The 15,925-nt window shown below is 44.7% G+C and overlaps 4 protein-coding genes across 4 annotated transcripts in view; 1 reads left to right on the top strand and 3 right to left on the bottom strand.

Moving 5' to 3' along the window:
• The window catches only part of pigq (phosphatidylinositol glycan anchor biosynthesis, class Q), a 10,458-nt gene extending 5,499 nt beyond the window's left edge, over positions 1–4,959 (bottom strand). The window contains exons 1-9 of the mRNA XM_010736443.3: positions 4,864–4,959; positions 2,817–3,050; positions 2,482–2,668; positions 2,032–2,243; positions 1,733–1,929; positions 1,465–1,596; positions 909–1,029; positions 634–760; positions 383–536 (exon numbers count right to left, since the gene is read on the bottom strand). Coding sequence (XP_010734745.3) covers positions 383–536; positions 634–760; positions 909–1,029; positions 1,465–1,596; positions 1,733–1,929; positions 2,032–2,243; positions 2,482–2,668; positions 2,817–2,969 — 1,283 coding nt within the window. The 5' untranslated portion in view covers positions 2,970–3,050; positions 4,864–4,959. The remainder of the gene's footprint in view (positions 1–382; positions 537–633; positions 761–908; positions 1,030–1,464; positions 1,597–1,732; positions 1,930–2,031; positions 2,244–2,481; positions 2,669–2,816; positions 3,051–4,863) is intronic.
• LOC109139097 (cyclin-dependent kinase 11B) overlaps positions 1–9,825 on the bottom strand; it is a 25,794-nt gene extending 15,969 nt beyond the window's left edge. Inside the window, exon 1 of the mRNA XM_027284940.1 lies at positions 8,271–9,825. Coding sequence (XP_027140741.1) covers positions 8,510–9,436 — 927 coding nt within the window. The 5' untranslated portion in view covers positions 9,437–9,825 and the 3' untranslated portion in view covers positions 8,271–8,509. The remainder of the gene's footprint in view (positions 1–8,270) is intronic.
• On the top strand, positions 6,025–12,257 carry eef2kmt (eukaryotic elongation factor 2 lysine methyltransferase). Its single transcript, XM_010736445.3, has 8 exons — positions 6,025–6,294; positions 6,455–6,517; positions 6,612–6,692; positions 6,779–6,880; positions 7,079–7,212; positions 7,350–7,594; positions 11,888–12,031; positions 12,118–12,257. The coding sequence occupies exons 1-8, from the start codon at positions 6,175–6,177 to the stop codon at positions 12,216–12,218; spliced, it is 990 nt and encodes a 329-aa protein (XP_010734747.3). The 5' UTR covers positions 6,025–6,174; the 3' UTR covers positions 12,219–12,257.
• On the bottom strand, positions 12,225–15,925 carry alg1 (ALG1 chitobiosyldiphosphodolichol beta-mannosyltransferase). Its single transcript, XM_019261524.2, has 13 exons — positions 15,615–15,925; positions 15,122–15,199; positions 14,931–15,034; positions 14,684–14,832; positions 14,492–14,581; positions 14,267–14,380; positions 14,035–14,162; positions 13,907–13,945; positions 13,750–13,809; positions 13,530–13,640; positions 13,203–13,317; positions 13,021–13,096; positions 12,225–12,942 (listed from the first exon to the last, which is right to left on the bottom strand). The coding sequence occupies exons 1-13, from the start codon at positions 15,889–15,891 to the stop codon at positions 12,811–12,813; spliced, it is 1,473 nt and encodes a 490-aa protein (XP_019117069.1). The 5' UTR covers positions 15,892–15,925; the 3' UTR covers positions 12,225–12,810.

Here is a 15,925-nt window from a genome sequence, read left to right as displayed (position 1 = left end):
ATCTCCAGATCAAAATATCTCAACAACCACTCAGTTCATCAGTTCATCGTCCTCTGTAAATGCTCCCTCGTGTTTTTGTCGAACAGCTCATCGAGGAAAAATGTCCACGCAGGAAAATATAGAAATCTAAGAGCAGACTGAAACCTGAGAGGATGATCATGTTCCATTTTGGAAAACCTCATGCACGCTCATGATCACAGTTTGTGCTCTCACCTCAACTCAACCCCCACAGTGCCATTCAGAGGTTAAACAGGCCTCTAATGAACGGCTTAATAAGAAAGTGTTAATTAAAATGTGTGTGCAGCAACAGATGGAGACAAAGGTTGGAAACATGCGCCCCCTGCAGGAAGGTTTCAGTCATCTGAATGTGCTGAGGTCTCACCTGGCTCCGTACACGTAGAAGCAGTAGATGTGGAAGGTGAGCAGGGCGACCATGTCGGAGAGCAGCGAGAGGGCGAAGGTCAGGCCGAGGCAGGCGGACAGGCCTCCGTACCACAAGATCCCCTCAATGAAGGGAGACATCAGGTGGATGTAGCCTGGACGGAGACATCGTAGGTGGAGGTGAAAGTGTGACAGGTATAAACTATAAAGAGTACTGTATGAAGCCCTGAATGTGTTTCTGCTGTGACATACTGATCCAGAGGTGAATGTGGTAGAGGAAGAAGCGGCCCAGAACCTGGTCCAAGGCCCGGTTCATCTTAAGCCCCGCTGGAGCTCCCATCAGCCACTGCAACAGCTCGTCCAGCTCTTTAGCGATGTGCTGAGGAAGAGCCAGAATTTAATTTTGAGTTCAGCAGTTTGTCCAGCCGTCAGTCGACTGTGTGCGTATTATTCTTCATCATGCAGACGACTGACAGCCATAAACACAGACAAACATTCAAATATCGTGAATCTGAGCTGTAACTTACGTCAGCTGCAGGCACCAGAGCGTTGGCCAACATGGTGATGTGGTTGTCTCTGTAGAGCCACGACATGAGCAACAAGCCAAGAGCAACGTCCACCAGGAGCGACACCAGGATGTTGGCCTTCCTATAGACAGACAGAGACACAGACAGACGGTTAGACACCTCAAATATGAATTGATTAAAATAATATGAAACAACAATATAGATAAATAAAACGTCAGAAAAGTCACAGTGCTGTCATAAGTCATCCTGAATTTAATATGAACTGTAGAGTTTTTGATTTAGATTCATGTTGCCTTTGTCCTGGATCATTTAGAATCAACACAGACAGATGTTTTCAAAGTGGGAGGCGAGCGTCTTCATGAAAATCAAAACTGTGACTGAGTTAAAGAGGAAATTTGACAGTTTTTCCAGAGTCAGACATTAATAAATATCTTTGGACAGGCTATTTTATGTATTTGATGTCGTCTGACATCGTCTACTGTAATTCATTGTGTTTATCCCGAGAGACGGATCCTCCTCCACACAGATGGTGTAACATGCTTTAACAAACAGTCACCTCATGAACTGTGTGTGTCCGGCGGCCGGTTTGGCCGAGCTGAGCGTCCTCATGTGTTCAGTTCTGTAGCTGAGCTGGATACACGTGGACAGTTTAGTGGACAGGAAGCGCAGCGGGTAAAGACTGAAGATTCTGGAGACAGAAAATAATCATGAAAATAATGAAGAGTGTTTTTATGGAGGTGTGCTGCCGTACAGTGCATGAGACAGTTAAATTAAATATCTGCTGTAAAACTGAGAAGTCAGGATAAAACGTCCTCCTTTCTCACCGGATGTTACAGAAGCAGGTCCAGATGGAGAGCAGCCAGCTGATGAGCAGACAGAGCGGTGCTGAGGCCTGTTTGAGGAGCTCCACGATGATGCTGCCCTCTCGACCTTCAGACTGCCAGTGTGTCGTCTTCAGCGGCCCGTCGTCGTATTTGTCCAAGAAGAACAGAGGTTGACTGTTGGCCACCATCCGGAACATCTGGACCAGAGGGGAGCAGAGTCATGTTAGCACGTGACGACGACACCCTGATTTATATCGGCGTTACTTAAACAATAAAAATCAGCAAACAGAAACTCGTACCTGTCTCAGTTCAGACGGTGGATCAGCTTTGGGGTCGGGAACTCCGTTTTCGATTGGGTGAAGCTGCGACAACATCACCTTCTTCTGCTCGTAGTGGACGAAGATCACCTTCTCCTCTTCACCCTCCTCTTCTCCATCACCTACAGCTTCTCCATCACCCTCCTCAACCATCTTCTTCTTCTTCTTAGCCTCCTGCTGAGTGGTTCCTCCATCTGATCAGAACAAAGTTTAATTTATCATCAGCTCCTGACGGCTTTCTTTATTAAAACCATGGACAGAGAGTCCTCCTGAGGTTTATTAAATATTCACGAGGGAGTAATTGGTTAATATTTCAAATCAAAGTGATCAGTTAAATTGATTCCTCCAAGTTGGAGAAGCCTCAGCAACGGGACATAAACTGAACCTGGTGATGAGATGTCTGTCCTAAACCTTTCAGGCTGAGCGTCTTACTCTGATCCTGGGTGAGGACCTCACAGGTGAAGCCGGTCTTGCCAAACTCGCGGTTGATCTGGAGCCAGCGTTCCTGGGGGAAGATGGTGCTGAGGTCTCTGAGGAAGCTCTCCATGCCCTCCTGACCCTCTTTGGGTAAACTCCATGAGCCCAGCACCGACAGCTCCACCCCACTCTGGGCCTGTATCTGAGTGAAAAAGATGAGGAGGAGTGCAGTGAAGGAGGAGGAGAGTCCAATAAAGAATCTATGTAACTTTCAGAAAGACACTCAAATATCAACAATACATGATGGGCTAAGTTTAAGATGAGAGAGGTCTGTCCGGCGTTGCACTCACCTGTTGGATGTACCGTTTGACCTGACCGGGGATGAACGGGTAGTGGATGACTGCCAACACCACAGCCGAGTCGTGGCCAGCGATCCAGCGGCCGACCATCAGTCCGCTGTCCGCCCGGTTACAGCACTGCGGGAAGTAGATCTTCAGCACCATGACGTCAGCTCAGCGATCAGCCACCAGCAGCTCTGGTCAGGTGACTTCAGGTGATCTCTGCTGGACTCAGTGAGGGGCGACCTGGTGAGAAATTATTCAGTTAGTCCAGGTCTCACTGATTTCTCTACAAACAGACAGGAAGCATTGGGCGACATACTGAACCCCAAAGAACTCCTGAAGGCTGCACCAACGTTGTGTGAATGAGTGTGAATGAGACATGTTGTGTACAAACACTTTGAGTGGTCGGAAGAATAGAAAGGAGATAAAGTACGGTCCATTTACGACATGGCGGTTCAATCTCTGACCTGCACACAAAGACTGAAGTAACACATCGTTTAGTTGTGAATATTCTGACATATATTAGTGAATGATCATTTTTCTAACTTAATTTTCATTTTGACTGAAGAAACTATAGAAATCAGGATGATGTGACGTTAGTTTGAGTCTGTCTCAACTACAAAAGCTTCATAAAGTACAGGTAAATAAATAAATAAATAAATGAATGAATTCCTACCTGATCTGTGACAAACTGAAGAGTGAAGTGCAGCTGTAACAAACAGTCACATTTCCTGATGTAACTAACAGGACGTGTGTGAGCCGGGTGACCTCGCTGTGTGTGTGGGTGTGTGTGTGTGTGTGTTTGTCCTTCACATATCGAGTTTGAAATGTTGTGGCAACATGTAAAGCCCCGAGGCATGCTGGTCATTGATGTCCGTGACCAGTGTTGGCTGTAGTTACTTGGAAAGTAGTTAATTAGGTTACAACGTCACCACCAATTAAAAGTAATCCATTACGTTACAGCGTTACCTATGAATCAAAGTAACGCGTGAGAGTACTCATGCGTTACCAAAAATAAAAGCTTTTTGCAGCCTCGCACATGCTGCACTAACTGACACACACACAGCCTGCTTTAAATGAAGAACGTCAGTCACCCAACCAGACTGACAACAACAGGAAAGACCGTCAGCAACGTGACACATAGTTTTATTAACTCATTATTTTTGGATCAGTCAGAGCAGAGGTGAGTCCTGAATGCAGTACAGTCGCTCTAATAGTTACAGTTACTCTAACAGTTACAGTGACTCTAACAGTTACAGTCACTCTGACAGTTACAGTTACTCTAACAGTTACAGTCACTCTAACAGTTACAGTGACTCTAACAGTTACAGTGACTCTAATAGTTACAGTCACTCTAACAGTTACAGTCGCTCTAATAGTTACAGTCACTCTAACAGTTACAGTCACTCTAACAGTTACTCTAACAGTTACAGTTACTCTAACAGTTACAGTCACTCTAACAGTTACAGTCACTCTAAAGGCCAACTCACACCAGACGCGGAACGGAAGCGGAACGGTACCGCCGCGGTCACCGTAGCATTTAGAATCCAGTCTAGTCAATGAGAGCACTCACACCGGGCGCGGATCAGAAGAGATTAAAACGTAGCAGAGGATTTTCAGTCCATTTCTCTGAGGAGGAAGAACGAGACTCCACGTGTTGAACTTCTTAAAGCAGCGGATTACTTTTTTAACGAAGTTACTGATTACTTAACGCACGGAACTAACGTGCGTTACACGAATAAAAGTAATTAGAGTACACAGAGCGACAGCAGGCTGAGGAAGCAGGTTAGCTGTTAGCTGCAGCTGCTAGCAGACGCGGTGATTAAAGATTAAACTTTAAACTAAATTAAAGATTTACTGAACGTTTGTGACAGCTGCGACGATTCATTCGTTTATTACGAGTTAAAATAAAATGTAACGAATCACACGAAGCTGCGTTACACGACAGAGACGCGAGACTGTGTCTGCGGCACAGACGTCAGATAAACATGTTTTTATTTCTGTGTTTTATGATAAATGTGTTTAATGTTTTTATTTCTGTATTTTATGTTTTTACCTGATTTAACGAAGCTTCAGCCCAGAGGACAGCGCGCCATTTTGTTTGTTGACAGTGCAGTGTCTAAAAAGCTCCGGAGAGAAACAAACAACGTGTGTTTCTTTTTATCTAAACTTTCACGATTTAAGCAGAAAAATAAAAATAGACCGTCACAAAAATAATTATTAAAATCATCTTGGATTTTCAAAAGTATTTGAATAAAAAGTCGTATCAGTTTGGTCTTTCTGGAACAGTTTGGACTTTGCAGGTGTGACGGGGTCAGGTGACTGATCTCTGTTTAAACTGTTTAAACTGTTTAAAATGTTCTTACAGACAAAGTTTATGATATTTATTTATCAGTGTGTCAAACTAATAATGAACTTCAGGAAGCAGCTGCAGCGATAACAGTGTCATCCACCAGTGTGACGATAGAAAACAACTTCCGGTGAAGTCTTTTAAAAATAAAACAAATTAAATTAAATTACGTCACTAAGAAACAGCTGATCACAGGTCCACAGTATAAATATCAAAATATATGTTTAACTTTTTTTATGTTTATACATGATTAAAACAGATCGGCGCTGACACGTCAGAGAGTCTATAAATATATTTATACATAAACTCTTTTCTGCTGGCACCATTGAACAGTATCTATATCTATATTATTTATTGTTACGTATGTTTTACAGCAGTGACGACACTAATGAGAAATTATAAATTAATATTTGTATATTTTGGAACTTTGGCATTATTTCATGTCCAAACTGGGTGAATAATATTATAATAACCCAGTAATATTTTACTGTTACTAACAATGATCATCATTATTAATAATATTTCTGATAATTAATGATATATAATAATAAAAACTACAATAATAAATGTTACTCACCAGTAAAGTCCAGTGGTGTGTGTGTGTTGTGAACTTGTGAATGAGGAGTTGGCCCAACTGTAAAGACTTTTATCTCGTCCTGCAGTGACACAGCGAGAAAAGAGCGGGAAACCTGCAGCAGGATCAAAATATTACAACAGTTTAGAAACTTTAAAATGTTTCACAGATTTTAAAATCGCTCTCATTACTTTTTTACTATTAATTTAAATATTTAAAGGTTCATCCTTTAAGTATAAAAATGTAGATGATATATTTTAGATTTATTATCTATAATCTAACATGTAATGTCTATATATTTATGTGTAAATATTGTTTGTTCTCTTTCTTGTAGATTTAAAGTGTATTTTGTCTTGTAAAAACTACACTACCCATCAACCCAGTGGGGGAAATGACCGCGATGGTTTGTGGGTAAGCAGGAAGAAAACAAAGACACGTTGAGGATGGATCATGTGCAGCTGAATCCGGCTGCACACATGGAAACATTCAATAATTCGGAAGTTTTGCGGAACTTTCAGGTTTCTTTTTTCGCCATGAGTCGCCTGGTGACATTTCCGTGGACGGTGAGTCAAAGTGACAGTCAGCTGACAGCTTCACCACACTCCATCCAAACAAACCTCCACCTTCAGTCAGCTGACAGCTTCACCACACTCCATCCAAACAAACCTCCAAAATATTTTCTGTTCAGTTATTCAGAGTTCACAGGTTTGAATCTGTTTTCAGTTTCTAGAAAACGAACTTGAGAGCAACAAATCCTCAGACTTGATTTCTGACATTTTAAAACAGGTGAGTGAGCTCACACACTCAAACTTTCATGGGCTTACATTCGTGAGACGTTGTTGTGAATTATCAATAAAAATCTCTGTTTCATGTTTTTCAGACGTGTCTTCACCCTCTGTGCCGGGAGTTTCCTCCATCAGTGAGATTCAGGAGGTTGTTCCTGTCTGAGCTCATTAAACGGGTCGGTCAAATTATTCCTTTAACCTGTGCTGACATGCTGACGCTGGCATGTGAGCATTAATCTGACATCCTGCTGTGTCTCTGCAGCAGGAGGCAGCAGGCTGCGACCCTCTGGACGAGCTGTACGACGCTCTGGCTGAGGTGGTTGGAGCCGCAGACACGACTGAGTGCTACAAGAGCTACATACTGGTACTTCCTGTTTGATCCAGTCTACGAGGGATTGTGAGGGCTGCTACAGTCGTCTATGATTACTGTGCAAAAGCACAACTTTAGAACTTTATTCAGTGATTTTGGTGAAACTGGATCAGATTTTATACACAGTATATCTGCTGCTTTTCCCTCTGATGTGTATGCAGTAACATCTTGGTGTTGCTTCTGGTCCTGCAGCCCGGTGGTGATGCTGTCAGCCTGTTGGAGAACGTAGCTCAGATCTCAGAGGGGACGACCGGCCTGGTGACCTGGGAGGCTGCTCTCTACCTGGCAGAGTGGGCTCTGGACCACCGGCACACCTTCACCGGCAGGTATCCAAGCCTTCAAACCAAACTTCAGTTATGGGAGAAAAACCTTTTTTTTTATGACTGCGTCTCTTAACTTTACTTGGTTTACAGATTTCTGTCACACTCATGAACACACTTTTTAACCCTCCACCTGTCGGCAGGACGGTTCTGGAGCTCGGCAGCGGTGTCGGGCTGACCGGCGTCACGATCTGTCGCTCCTGCAGACTGAACAGATTTGTCTTCAGTGACTGTCACCCCAGCGTCCTGCAGAAACTCAGAAACAACATCCAGCTGAACGGTCTGACGGACCAGACGTCTCCTGCGGTCAGCGTGGAGGAGATGGACTGGACGGCTGCAACAGAGGAACAGTTAAAGAGGATCGGGGCTGACACCATCATCGCTGCAGGTCAGTACCTTCAAATGATCAACAGCTTAGTTTCTGTCGCTAACAGGACAATACATTCACAGTTTCAGGGCTGGACAGGATTTTAGTGGCCCTAAACAAGACACTGTTTGTGGCCCAACACTAGGTAACTGTAAGAGTCTGATAAGATTGTCTGATGTCGTCTGAATGTTAGTTATTGGTTTGATAAGGGTTGTGTATTGATTACTGATCAGGTTTATGATCAGCTGTTCAGTTTCTAACAGCTTGTAGAAATGTTTTCATCTGTTACCATGTAAGATGACAAACATTAATGTAACCTTAATGTAATGTTAATATTAGAACACCTGTAAAGTGGAGTGATGCATGTAGTTAAAGTCTCAGTGCTGTTATCAAATTACCCGGTCTGAAGTAATACTGTTTAATATTAATAAAACTATTTTTATTTATTAGCAGCATCTGTCTTCAGGGATCATCGTACACTATAGTATTTTTTGTTTGTTTATTATATATTTTTTAATGATTCAAGAAGAGTTGGTGTTTTGTTTTTTGTTTTTTTATTATTTTGATGTTATGTTTTTTTGGGGGAACCGGAGCACCCGGAGAAAACCCAGAGCCAAGATCAAGGCTGGGAATCCAACCTGGACCATCGCTGTGAGGCCAAGATGTTGTGTGGCCCTTGACCGCACTCACAGCGGACTTCATGCAGCTTACTGACACACACCTAATAGGAACACATCACATGCTGTGTCAAAGCCCGCTGTGAGAAAGGTTGATGGCATTCATCTCAAAGGAACATTTTTTTTTTGTTTGTTTGGAGTTGTGGGTGAACCGGAGTGCCCGGAGAAAACCCGACAGTTTCCCTAAAGATGAATGCGTTGTGCTTCAAGTTGTTAAAAGAAGCCAGGGGGGGGCAGAGGAAAAGGTGGAGATGGTAGTTTAGTCATCAGAGGGCGTGATGCAGCACCAGTTGAATGTTTTGAGTACAGCGTTTCCCACTGCTGAAAAGAATCTGTCAGCTTTGCTCTTCGGTGGTGGGTTGAGCATGGCATCCAGATGGATCTTCAGATACTTTACAATAGCATCCCCAAAAGCTGTTTCGTCTGCGAGTGCAGCCCGCAGTAGGTGTTTCTTCGGGCAAACTTCCTTGTCAAGGCTATCAACCACGGCCTTTTTGAGTTTTTTCATGAAGGTCTCTGCAGAGCGAGGGATCTCGATCTCACTCATGACCTTGTCGGATAGACGCTTGATGATGGCATTGACATCCATCTCCTGAAGGCGCTGGCTGACCTCCTGAGGGGCTTTTCTGGCGATCTTCGTGAACAGAGCAGTGGTGATGTTCACGGCCAACCTTGCCGTTGTAGGAGATGGGCAATCCGAACTGGTACTAGGCCATGAATCAAAAGAGGATTCTGGAGTGATCATGTAAAAGTCATCACTATCCTCTGAAGTCTTCGTGAATTTGCGTTTGTATAAAATCAGACTATTGACACAGTGCATCGACTTCACGTCGTCCAAAACGTCGTCTGAAGTGTCAAGCGAAATGACCTCCATGTCCTCTATGTCCTCCACCACTATCTCTACCACCTCCTCCTTCTCCTCTTCCTCTTCCTCTTCCTCCCCCTCCTCCTCCTCCTCCTCTTCCTCTTCCTCTTCCTCCTCCTCCTCCTCCTTGGGGGAACACGGCACAGAGATGTTTATTTCCTCTGTTGGAGTCACAGATAAAAGATCTCTGTGCCGAGTAGCTCGTACACCAGCAGGGGCAGATTGAATTCTTGCCATTGAAGCTGGATGGATTTTAGACTTATTTCTAGCAAACAGACCTTTGAAGATTTTGTCAGCTAGCTCCATTGAAAACTTCTTCATGTCTTTAATGGATGCAGTGTTTGATGCAGGATTCTCATGCAGAAAGGAGCCTTCAACATCATTTGTGATGGGAGACACCTTGCGACTCCAGGGCGCTGTTCTGGTCCTTTGAGACTCTGGAACTAATCCTCGTTTGGTGTTTTCAAAAGCTTCATCAGAGTCGTCGTCGTCTTCAGGCGTCTTTGTATTTAACACACTTTTTATCACAACCTGTTTTCTGCCAACTGAAAACAGCTGACTGCAACAAGGTGTTGGTGAGTGAGAAGCAGTGGAAAGGCCAGAGCTGTCTGTTTCAGTAGTTTCAGTAGTTTCACTGGTTTCAGTAGTTTCAGTAGTTTCACTGGTTTCAGTAGTTTCAGTAGTTTCAGTAGTTTCAGTAGTTTCAGTAGTTTCAGTAGTTTCACTGGTTTCAGTAGTTTCAGTAGTTTCACTGGTTTCAGTAGTTTCAGTAGTTTCACTGGTTTCAGTAGTTTCAGTAGTTTCACTGGTTTCAGTAGTTTCAGTAGTTTCAGTAGTTTCACTGGTTTCAGTAGTTTCAGTAGTTTCACTGGTTTCAGTAGTTTCAGTAGTTTCAGTAGTTTCACTGGTTTCAGTAGTTTCAGTAGTTTCACTGGTTTCAGTAGTTTCAGTAGTTTCACTGGTTTCAGTAGTTTCAGTAGTTTCAGTAGTTTCAGTAGTTTCACTGGTTTCAGTAGTTTCAGTAGTTTCACTGGTTTCAGTAGTTTCAGTAGTTTCACTGGTTTCAGTAGTTTCAGTAGTTTCACTGGTTTCAGTAGTTTCAGTAGTTTCAGTAGTTTCACTGGTTTCAGTAGTTTCAGTAGTTTCAGTAGTTTCAGTAGTTTCAGTAGTTTCAGTAGTTTCAGTAGTTTCAGTAGTTTCAGTAGTTTCAGTAGTTTCAGTAGTTTCAGTAGTTTCAGTAGTTTCAGTAGTTTCAGTAGTTTCAGTAGTTTCAGTAGTTTCAGTAGTTTCAGTAGTTTCAGTAGTTTCAGTAGTTTCAGTAGTTTCAGTAGTTTCACTGGTTTCAGTAGTTTCAGTAGTTTCACTGGTTTCAGTAGTTTCACTGGTTTCAGTAGTTTCAGTAGTTTCACTGGTTTCAGTTTCTGTGTCGGTCTCATCGTCACTTGTGTCGGTCTCGTCGTCACTTGTGTCGGTCTCATCGTCAGACATTATCGATATTAGTTCCTCTTCACTGGCCTTTAGTGTGCAGAACAGTTTCAGAGACTTGGGGTTTACTCTAGCCAAATATTCTTTAAGACACGTGGCGGCGTGATGTGCCATGCGGCTCAGAGACTGCATGCTGCACCTGGAGCCACTGATGATGCTGGCTGTGGACATCGACAAAACAGATTTGACTTTCTGTGAAACTTCATCCTGCACCATTCTTTTCAACGGTTCTGCACTCTCACAGTTGTCGGGTGTGACGTGAAGAGCGCTGGCAAGAGTACCAGGGAGCTGGGCACAGAGATTCTCTAAAGCTGTGTTAACATCATCCTCACAGATAGTTCCAGATCCAGTACTAGTTTCCTTACTCATGGTGGTTTTGATGATGCACCTGGAGAGTTTGTGAATGACTTCCATCAGCATGTCTGCCAGTATTGCCTCTGTGTCTGAGTCCCATGTCCCTGCAGCCAGCATGGACCACTGTGCTGCAGAGAGCCTGTCGATGTGTCTGTTGACCGTGGTATGGAGAGCGTTACGGCTGAGGACGGTGGGACTGTTCATGTTTGACTGAGGCTGGTTCATGTTTGACTGAGGCTGGTTCATTGTGGGTTCGCGTTCTCACAGGCTGCCGTACAAACTGTGTACCTTGTGTTGGGTGTTGAACACCTGTCAGGTGTTCTCTGTGATCACAGCAGGCAGGTTGAGCTGCTTGTGCACACGGCCACGCGTGACGTCATATGTTGAAGCCTTTGAAGTTCGCGCATGCGCACGTTGTCGCTTGTGCGGTTTGCACGGTTGCCCAGCAACGCTAGTTTGTTAGCTACACGGTTAGCATAGGCCGATATAAATGATAATAATGATAAATAAATAATAATAAATAATAATGATGATAATGATAATACGCCGAATTAAAGACCGACCCTGAACACTGTTAACCCTCCGTGTGTGTGTGTGTGTGTGCGTGCGTGTGTGTGTGCGTGCGTGTGTGTGTGTGTGTGTGTCGGTTTGGTCGGTGCGCTCAGTAACACTAAAACAACGTTGTTCTAACATTAAAATAACGTTGTTGAATCCATAATGTGTCTGTGTGTGTTATATTGATGCTGCAGTTTATTTTGTATTAGTATGGTAAGGTTGTCTGAAAGTTAGTTATTGGTTTGATTAATGTTTGTATTGATTATTGATCGGGTTTATTCAAATGAGACACTTGTTTTTCTTGTGAACGTAGTGAAGTAAAGAGATTTACTCAGATCTGCGCTGTACCACCTCTGCTTTCCTCCCCGTGTGTTGCAGATGTGGTGTACGACCCCGACATCGTAGGAAGTCTGGTGAAGCTTCTGTCCCGGATCCTGAAGTCTGCTCAAGTCCTCCCTGAGGTCCTCATCTGCTCCACCATCAGGAACCAGGAGACCTACAGCGGCTTCAAGCAGCAGCTCGGTGAGCCGACACTGACTCGGTCTCATCTTTATGGACGAGGCGGTTTTCTTTCCTCTGTGAACTGACTGAACGTTTTGTTTCAACAGAGAAAGCAGGAATCAGCCATCGAGTGATCACGGGACCCGTCAGCCACGTGTTTCCATACAGCAGAGGCTCCGCCATCGAAATGATTGAGCTGTACACGTGACACAGCTGGAGAACAATAAAGATTTTATTTACAAATGTACATCAGAGTATCAAGGTGTCCTTCGTACATCGAAGTTCTCTGAACAGCTGGAAAGAAAAGTGAAGTACAGGTGGAGCGTTTAGAGAAGTCCACCTGGTCTGTACAGGTGGAGCGTTTAGAGAAGTCCACCTGGTCTGTACAGGTGGAGCGTTTAGAGAAGTCCACCTGGTCTGTCTGTTTCATTAAATGATGCTGAGTCACCTTCAGAGTCAACGTGGGGAAGCAGCAAAACAGCAACTTCTTTGTTCTGTGAGGCAAAATTAGATTTTTGTAAATGAAGTCTGGCACGATGTAACAGCTCCAGTTTCCTGACACAAAGTGAAAATACTCTCCATCATCATCAGACAGTCAGACTGATGTCCATGTTTTCATGTGTTGCCTCCGTCCGTCCACAGCAGGACATGGTTTCGCTTCATGCTGGTCCTGTCTGCTACTAACTGACTGTGGATCAGTAAATCAAACAACACAAACTGTCCCTTTAAGAATTTCTGTTATTTGAGTCAAGTGATGAACTTTAGTCTGAAAATCTTTGAAGGTTCGTCTGTGGTGTCCATCAGGGAGCGGTGATCAGAGGCAGGACGTTCTGGTCCCAGTTGTCGTCCCAGCGCTGCCCTCTGCTGGTGCGGAGGTTCCTCCTGAACTGACCCAGTCTGCCGTCTGAAGCTGGAAACTCTGACAGGAGAGACTGAAAACACCAGTCCACATCAGGTCATTTTAAAGAGACTTCCAGTCACTGAAAGCTTTCCTTGTTACTGTGTCTCACCTGGAGCTGCTCGGCGAGCTCCTGAGAGTCTCTGAAGATCAGTCCGTTCTCCTCGTGCTTCACCAGCTCATGTAAACTGAAGAACACACACTTCAGATTAATTTAATCTTCTGAGGTCAGGTCATGTTCAGAGTATTAAGTCTACATCAGAGCTCTCTCTTTCCGCCCTGGACAGAGCTCACCAGTTGAAGTGGATGGCGCAGACGGGCAGACAGCAGCCAAACATGTCCACCACCTTCATGGGCAGATCCAAACCGCTCGACGACTTGTGGAGACAAACGCCGAGATCAGCTGATCCTGACGAGACAAACACAGACAGACAAGTTCACTAAGCTGCTGAGACCTTTAACATCTGATCTCAGGTCAGACGTAATGGTTCTGACTTTGTCTTTAGTCTGACACCACAAGAGGAAGAAACGTTTTTCTGTAATCACGTGACGAGAAGAAGAACCTTCAGTTTAAGCACAGTGCTTCAGCTCTGAACACAGGAAGTTATCGTGTAAGCTCACCCAATAAAACGGGATAGTCTTCAGCCTCGAGCCACGGAGTGCAGATCTTCACGTGTTCGAAACGCAGAGAGTCGATCAGCTTCCTGTAGTGTTCCTTCTGAGGACCTTTACCTGCACACACACATAAACACACAAATATATGAGAGACCATCACACACACACACACACACACACACACACACACACACACACTGAAACCTGTTTGACATTTGAAAGTTACCTGTGATGACGCAGAGTAACGACGGTAACGAAGCTCCTCCTTTAATGAAACCTTCGTACTCTGATGAGAGCAGACAGACAAACAGACGTCAGACATAAACATCTGATGTGACTGTGTGTGTGTGTGTGTGAGACAGCAGGTTTAAAACCTGTCGTACCTTCCAGAGCTTTCAGCAGGATGGAGAAGTCTTCATCCTCTGTGGACAGAGAGCACACAGCTGATTGGTGGATCATCTCACAGACACTCAGTCAGTCATGTTCGTGTGTTCATGTCTCATGATGTCACCTGTCCAACTCGTGCTGCTGAGCAGCAGCGCCGGTCGCTTCGCCCTCAAAGTCACCGTGTCATCAGTGAGGTCACAACGTGTGAAAACTGTCCTCTCCACCTTCTCCACATTTTCCTCCACCTCCGACCTGGAAACACACAACAGGTCAGCCGAGACAGAGTGTGTACATCAGAGGAAACCGCTGAAGTGTCGTAACACGCGATGATGTGTTTGAATAAATGAATCTCTCACTCGTCGCTCTGGAAGTGAGGATACGCTTTGGCCAGTCTCATGAAGAGCTCGTGCTGCAGCTTCAGCGGAGTCTCTCTGAAGATGGAGGGCGGTCTGTCGTACAGTGTCGTCGCCCTGCAGACATCAAACAACGATTGGATCAGCTTTAACCTCAGGCAGGAAGCTGGATCACACAGTCTTACTGTCGGGTGTTTTATAACACGAAAAGTGTGAAGCAGATCATACTCGATGCCCCAGTTCTTCTGCAGGTCGTCCTTCATCGCGTTGGTCACACACAGGTTGTGAGCAGCCAGAGGGCCGAAGAAGTGTTCGTACCTGAAAACAGAAACATGTTTAGAAAGAAACATAAAGTTAATAAAACATTTCTTGTCAAACATCAGCAGCCGCAGACAAAGTTAGCTCCTGATTATTAATCACCACTTTGCCAGTCGGACCACCGGGTGTCTGTGGCCGAGGCTCAGGGCCATGATGGTGTAGCCGTAGTTGTGCCAGTCGATGACGAATCTGCTGCCACGCAGGACGCTAACGAGCCACGCCACGGAGATGCTCGGCAGACCAGGAGGATTCTGGGATACGAACAGACAGACAAAGTGTCACGTTGTTGAAGTTTTGTCTGTTGGTCCACCAACGCGACACACTGTAATCTGTAATCTGTAATCTGTACCTGCATCAGGATGTGAGACTGCGACTCCATCGTCAGCAGCACGTGAAGAAGCTGCAGACTCTGAGCGATCACCTTCGACACGTACGTGACGATTTTTGGTCCCACTGAAACAAAAACATCATCATCACGTCTCTGAGGAAACACGATTCATGGTTTCATCGTGTTTTAATGAACGTCGTGTTTGCGGTTACCTCGAACGCCTCTCACTTCTGTTACCGGGACGATCGTGATCTTCTCCTCAGTCAGGACGTCCGGATGAGGTTTGCTATCTGAAACACACAGTTCATCGTCTTCATGTCAGTGCTTCTTTTCATTAATATAGAAAAAAATGTTCATATTGTGCAATATATTCAGACACGTGTACATTCACAGACATTAAACAGATTCAGGATGAAACAAATAAATATATTGATATAGAACAAATGTATGAAGTCTAAAACTTAAATACATTCATATATTATATTCATTTATATACAGTACACACACTCATGAACTGTCATGAACTGAATGACTGTGACTGTGTTTCACAGTAATAATAATAATAATAATGATAAACATTTATTGTCAAAAACATCAAAATAAAACGTGCTCTGTGCTCTGAAGGTTTGTTTGGAAGCAGTTTACCGACAGGTGAGGTTACCGACAGGTGAGTTTACCGACAGGTGAGGTTACCGACAGTCTCACCTAAGAACCCGACGAAGGTGACGTCATACAGGTGCCTGCTGAGGGACAGCGCGTGATACTGCATCCGAGGACTGCGGCCGATGTCCCCCAGCACGAGCACACACACCCGCCGGTCTGTCCCCGCGTCCCGCCGCCGTACCCTCCACAGACACAGCGTCAGCAGCCCGGTTACACCGGCCAGAGTCACGGCCGGCCACGTGACGTCAGAGCCCGCCGCGTGCAGAAACGTTAAAAACGTTAAAATGACCGGAAACACACCGAGAACCAGAGCCGCCATGTTTGTTTGTGATGACGTGGCTCAGCGCAGGGGG

This window comes from Larimichthys crocea, chromosome XII, assembly GCF_000972845.2.
Source record: "Larimichthys crocea isolate SSNF chromosome XII, L_crocea_2.0, whole genome shotgun sequence".
NCBI classification, from domain to species: domain Eukaryota; kingdom Metazoa; phylum Chordata; class Actinopteri; family Sciaenidae; genus Larimichthys; species Larimichthys crocea.
This window is presented reverse-complemented; position numbering and strand designations above follow the sequence as displayed.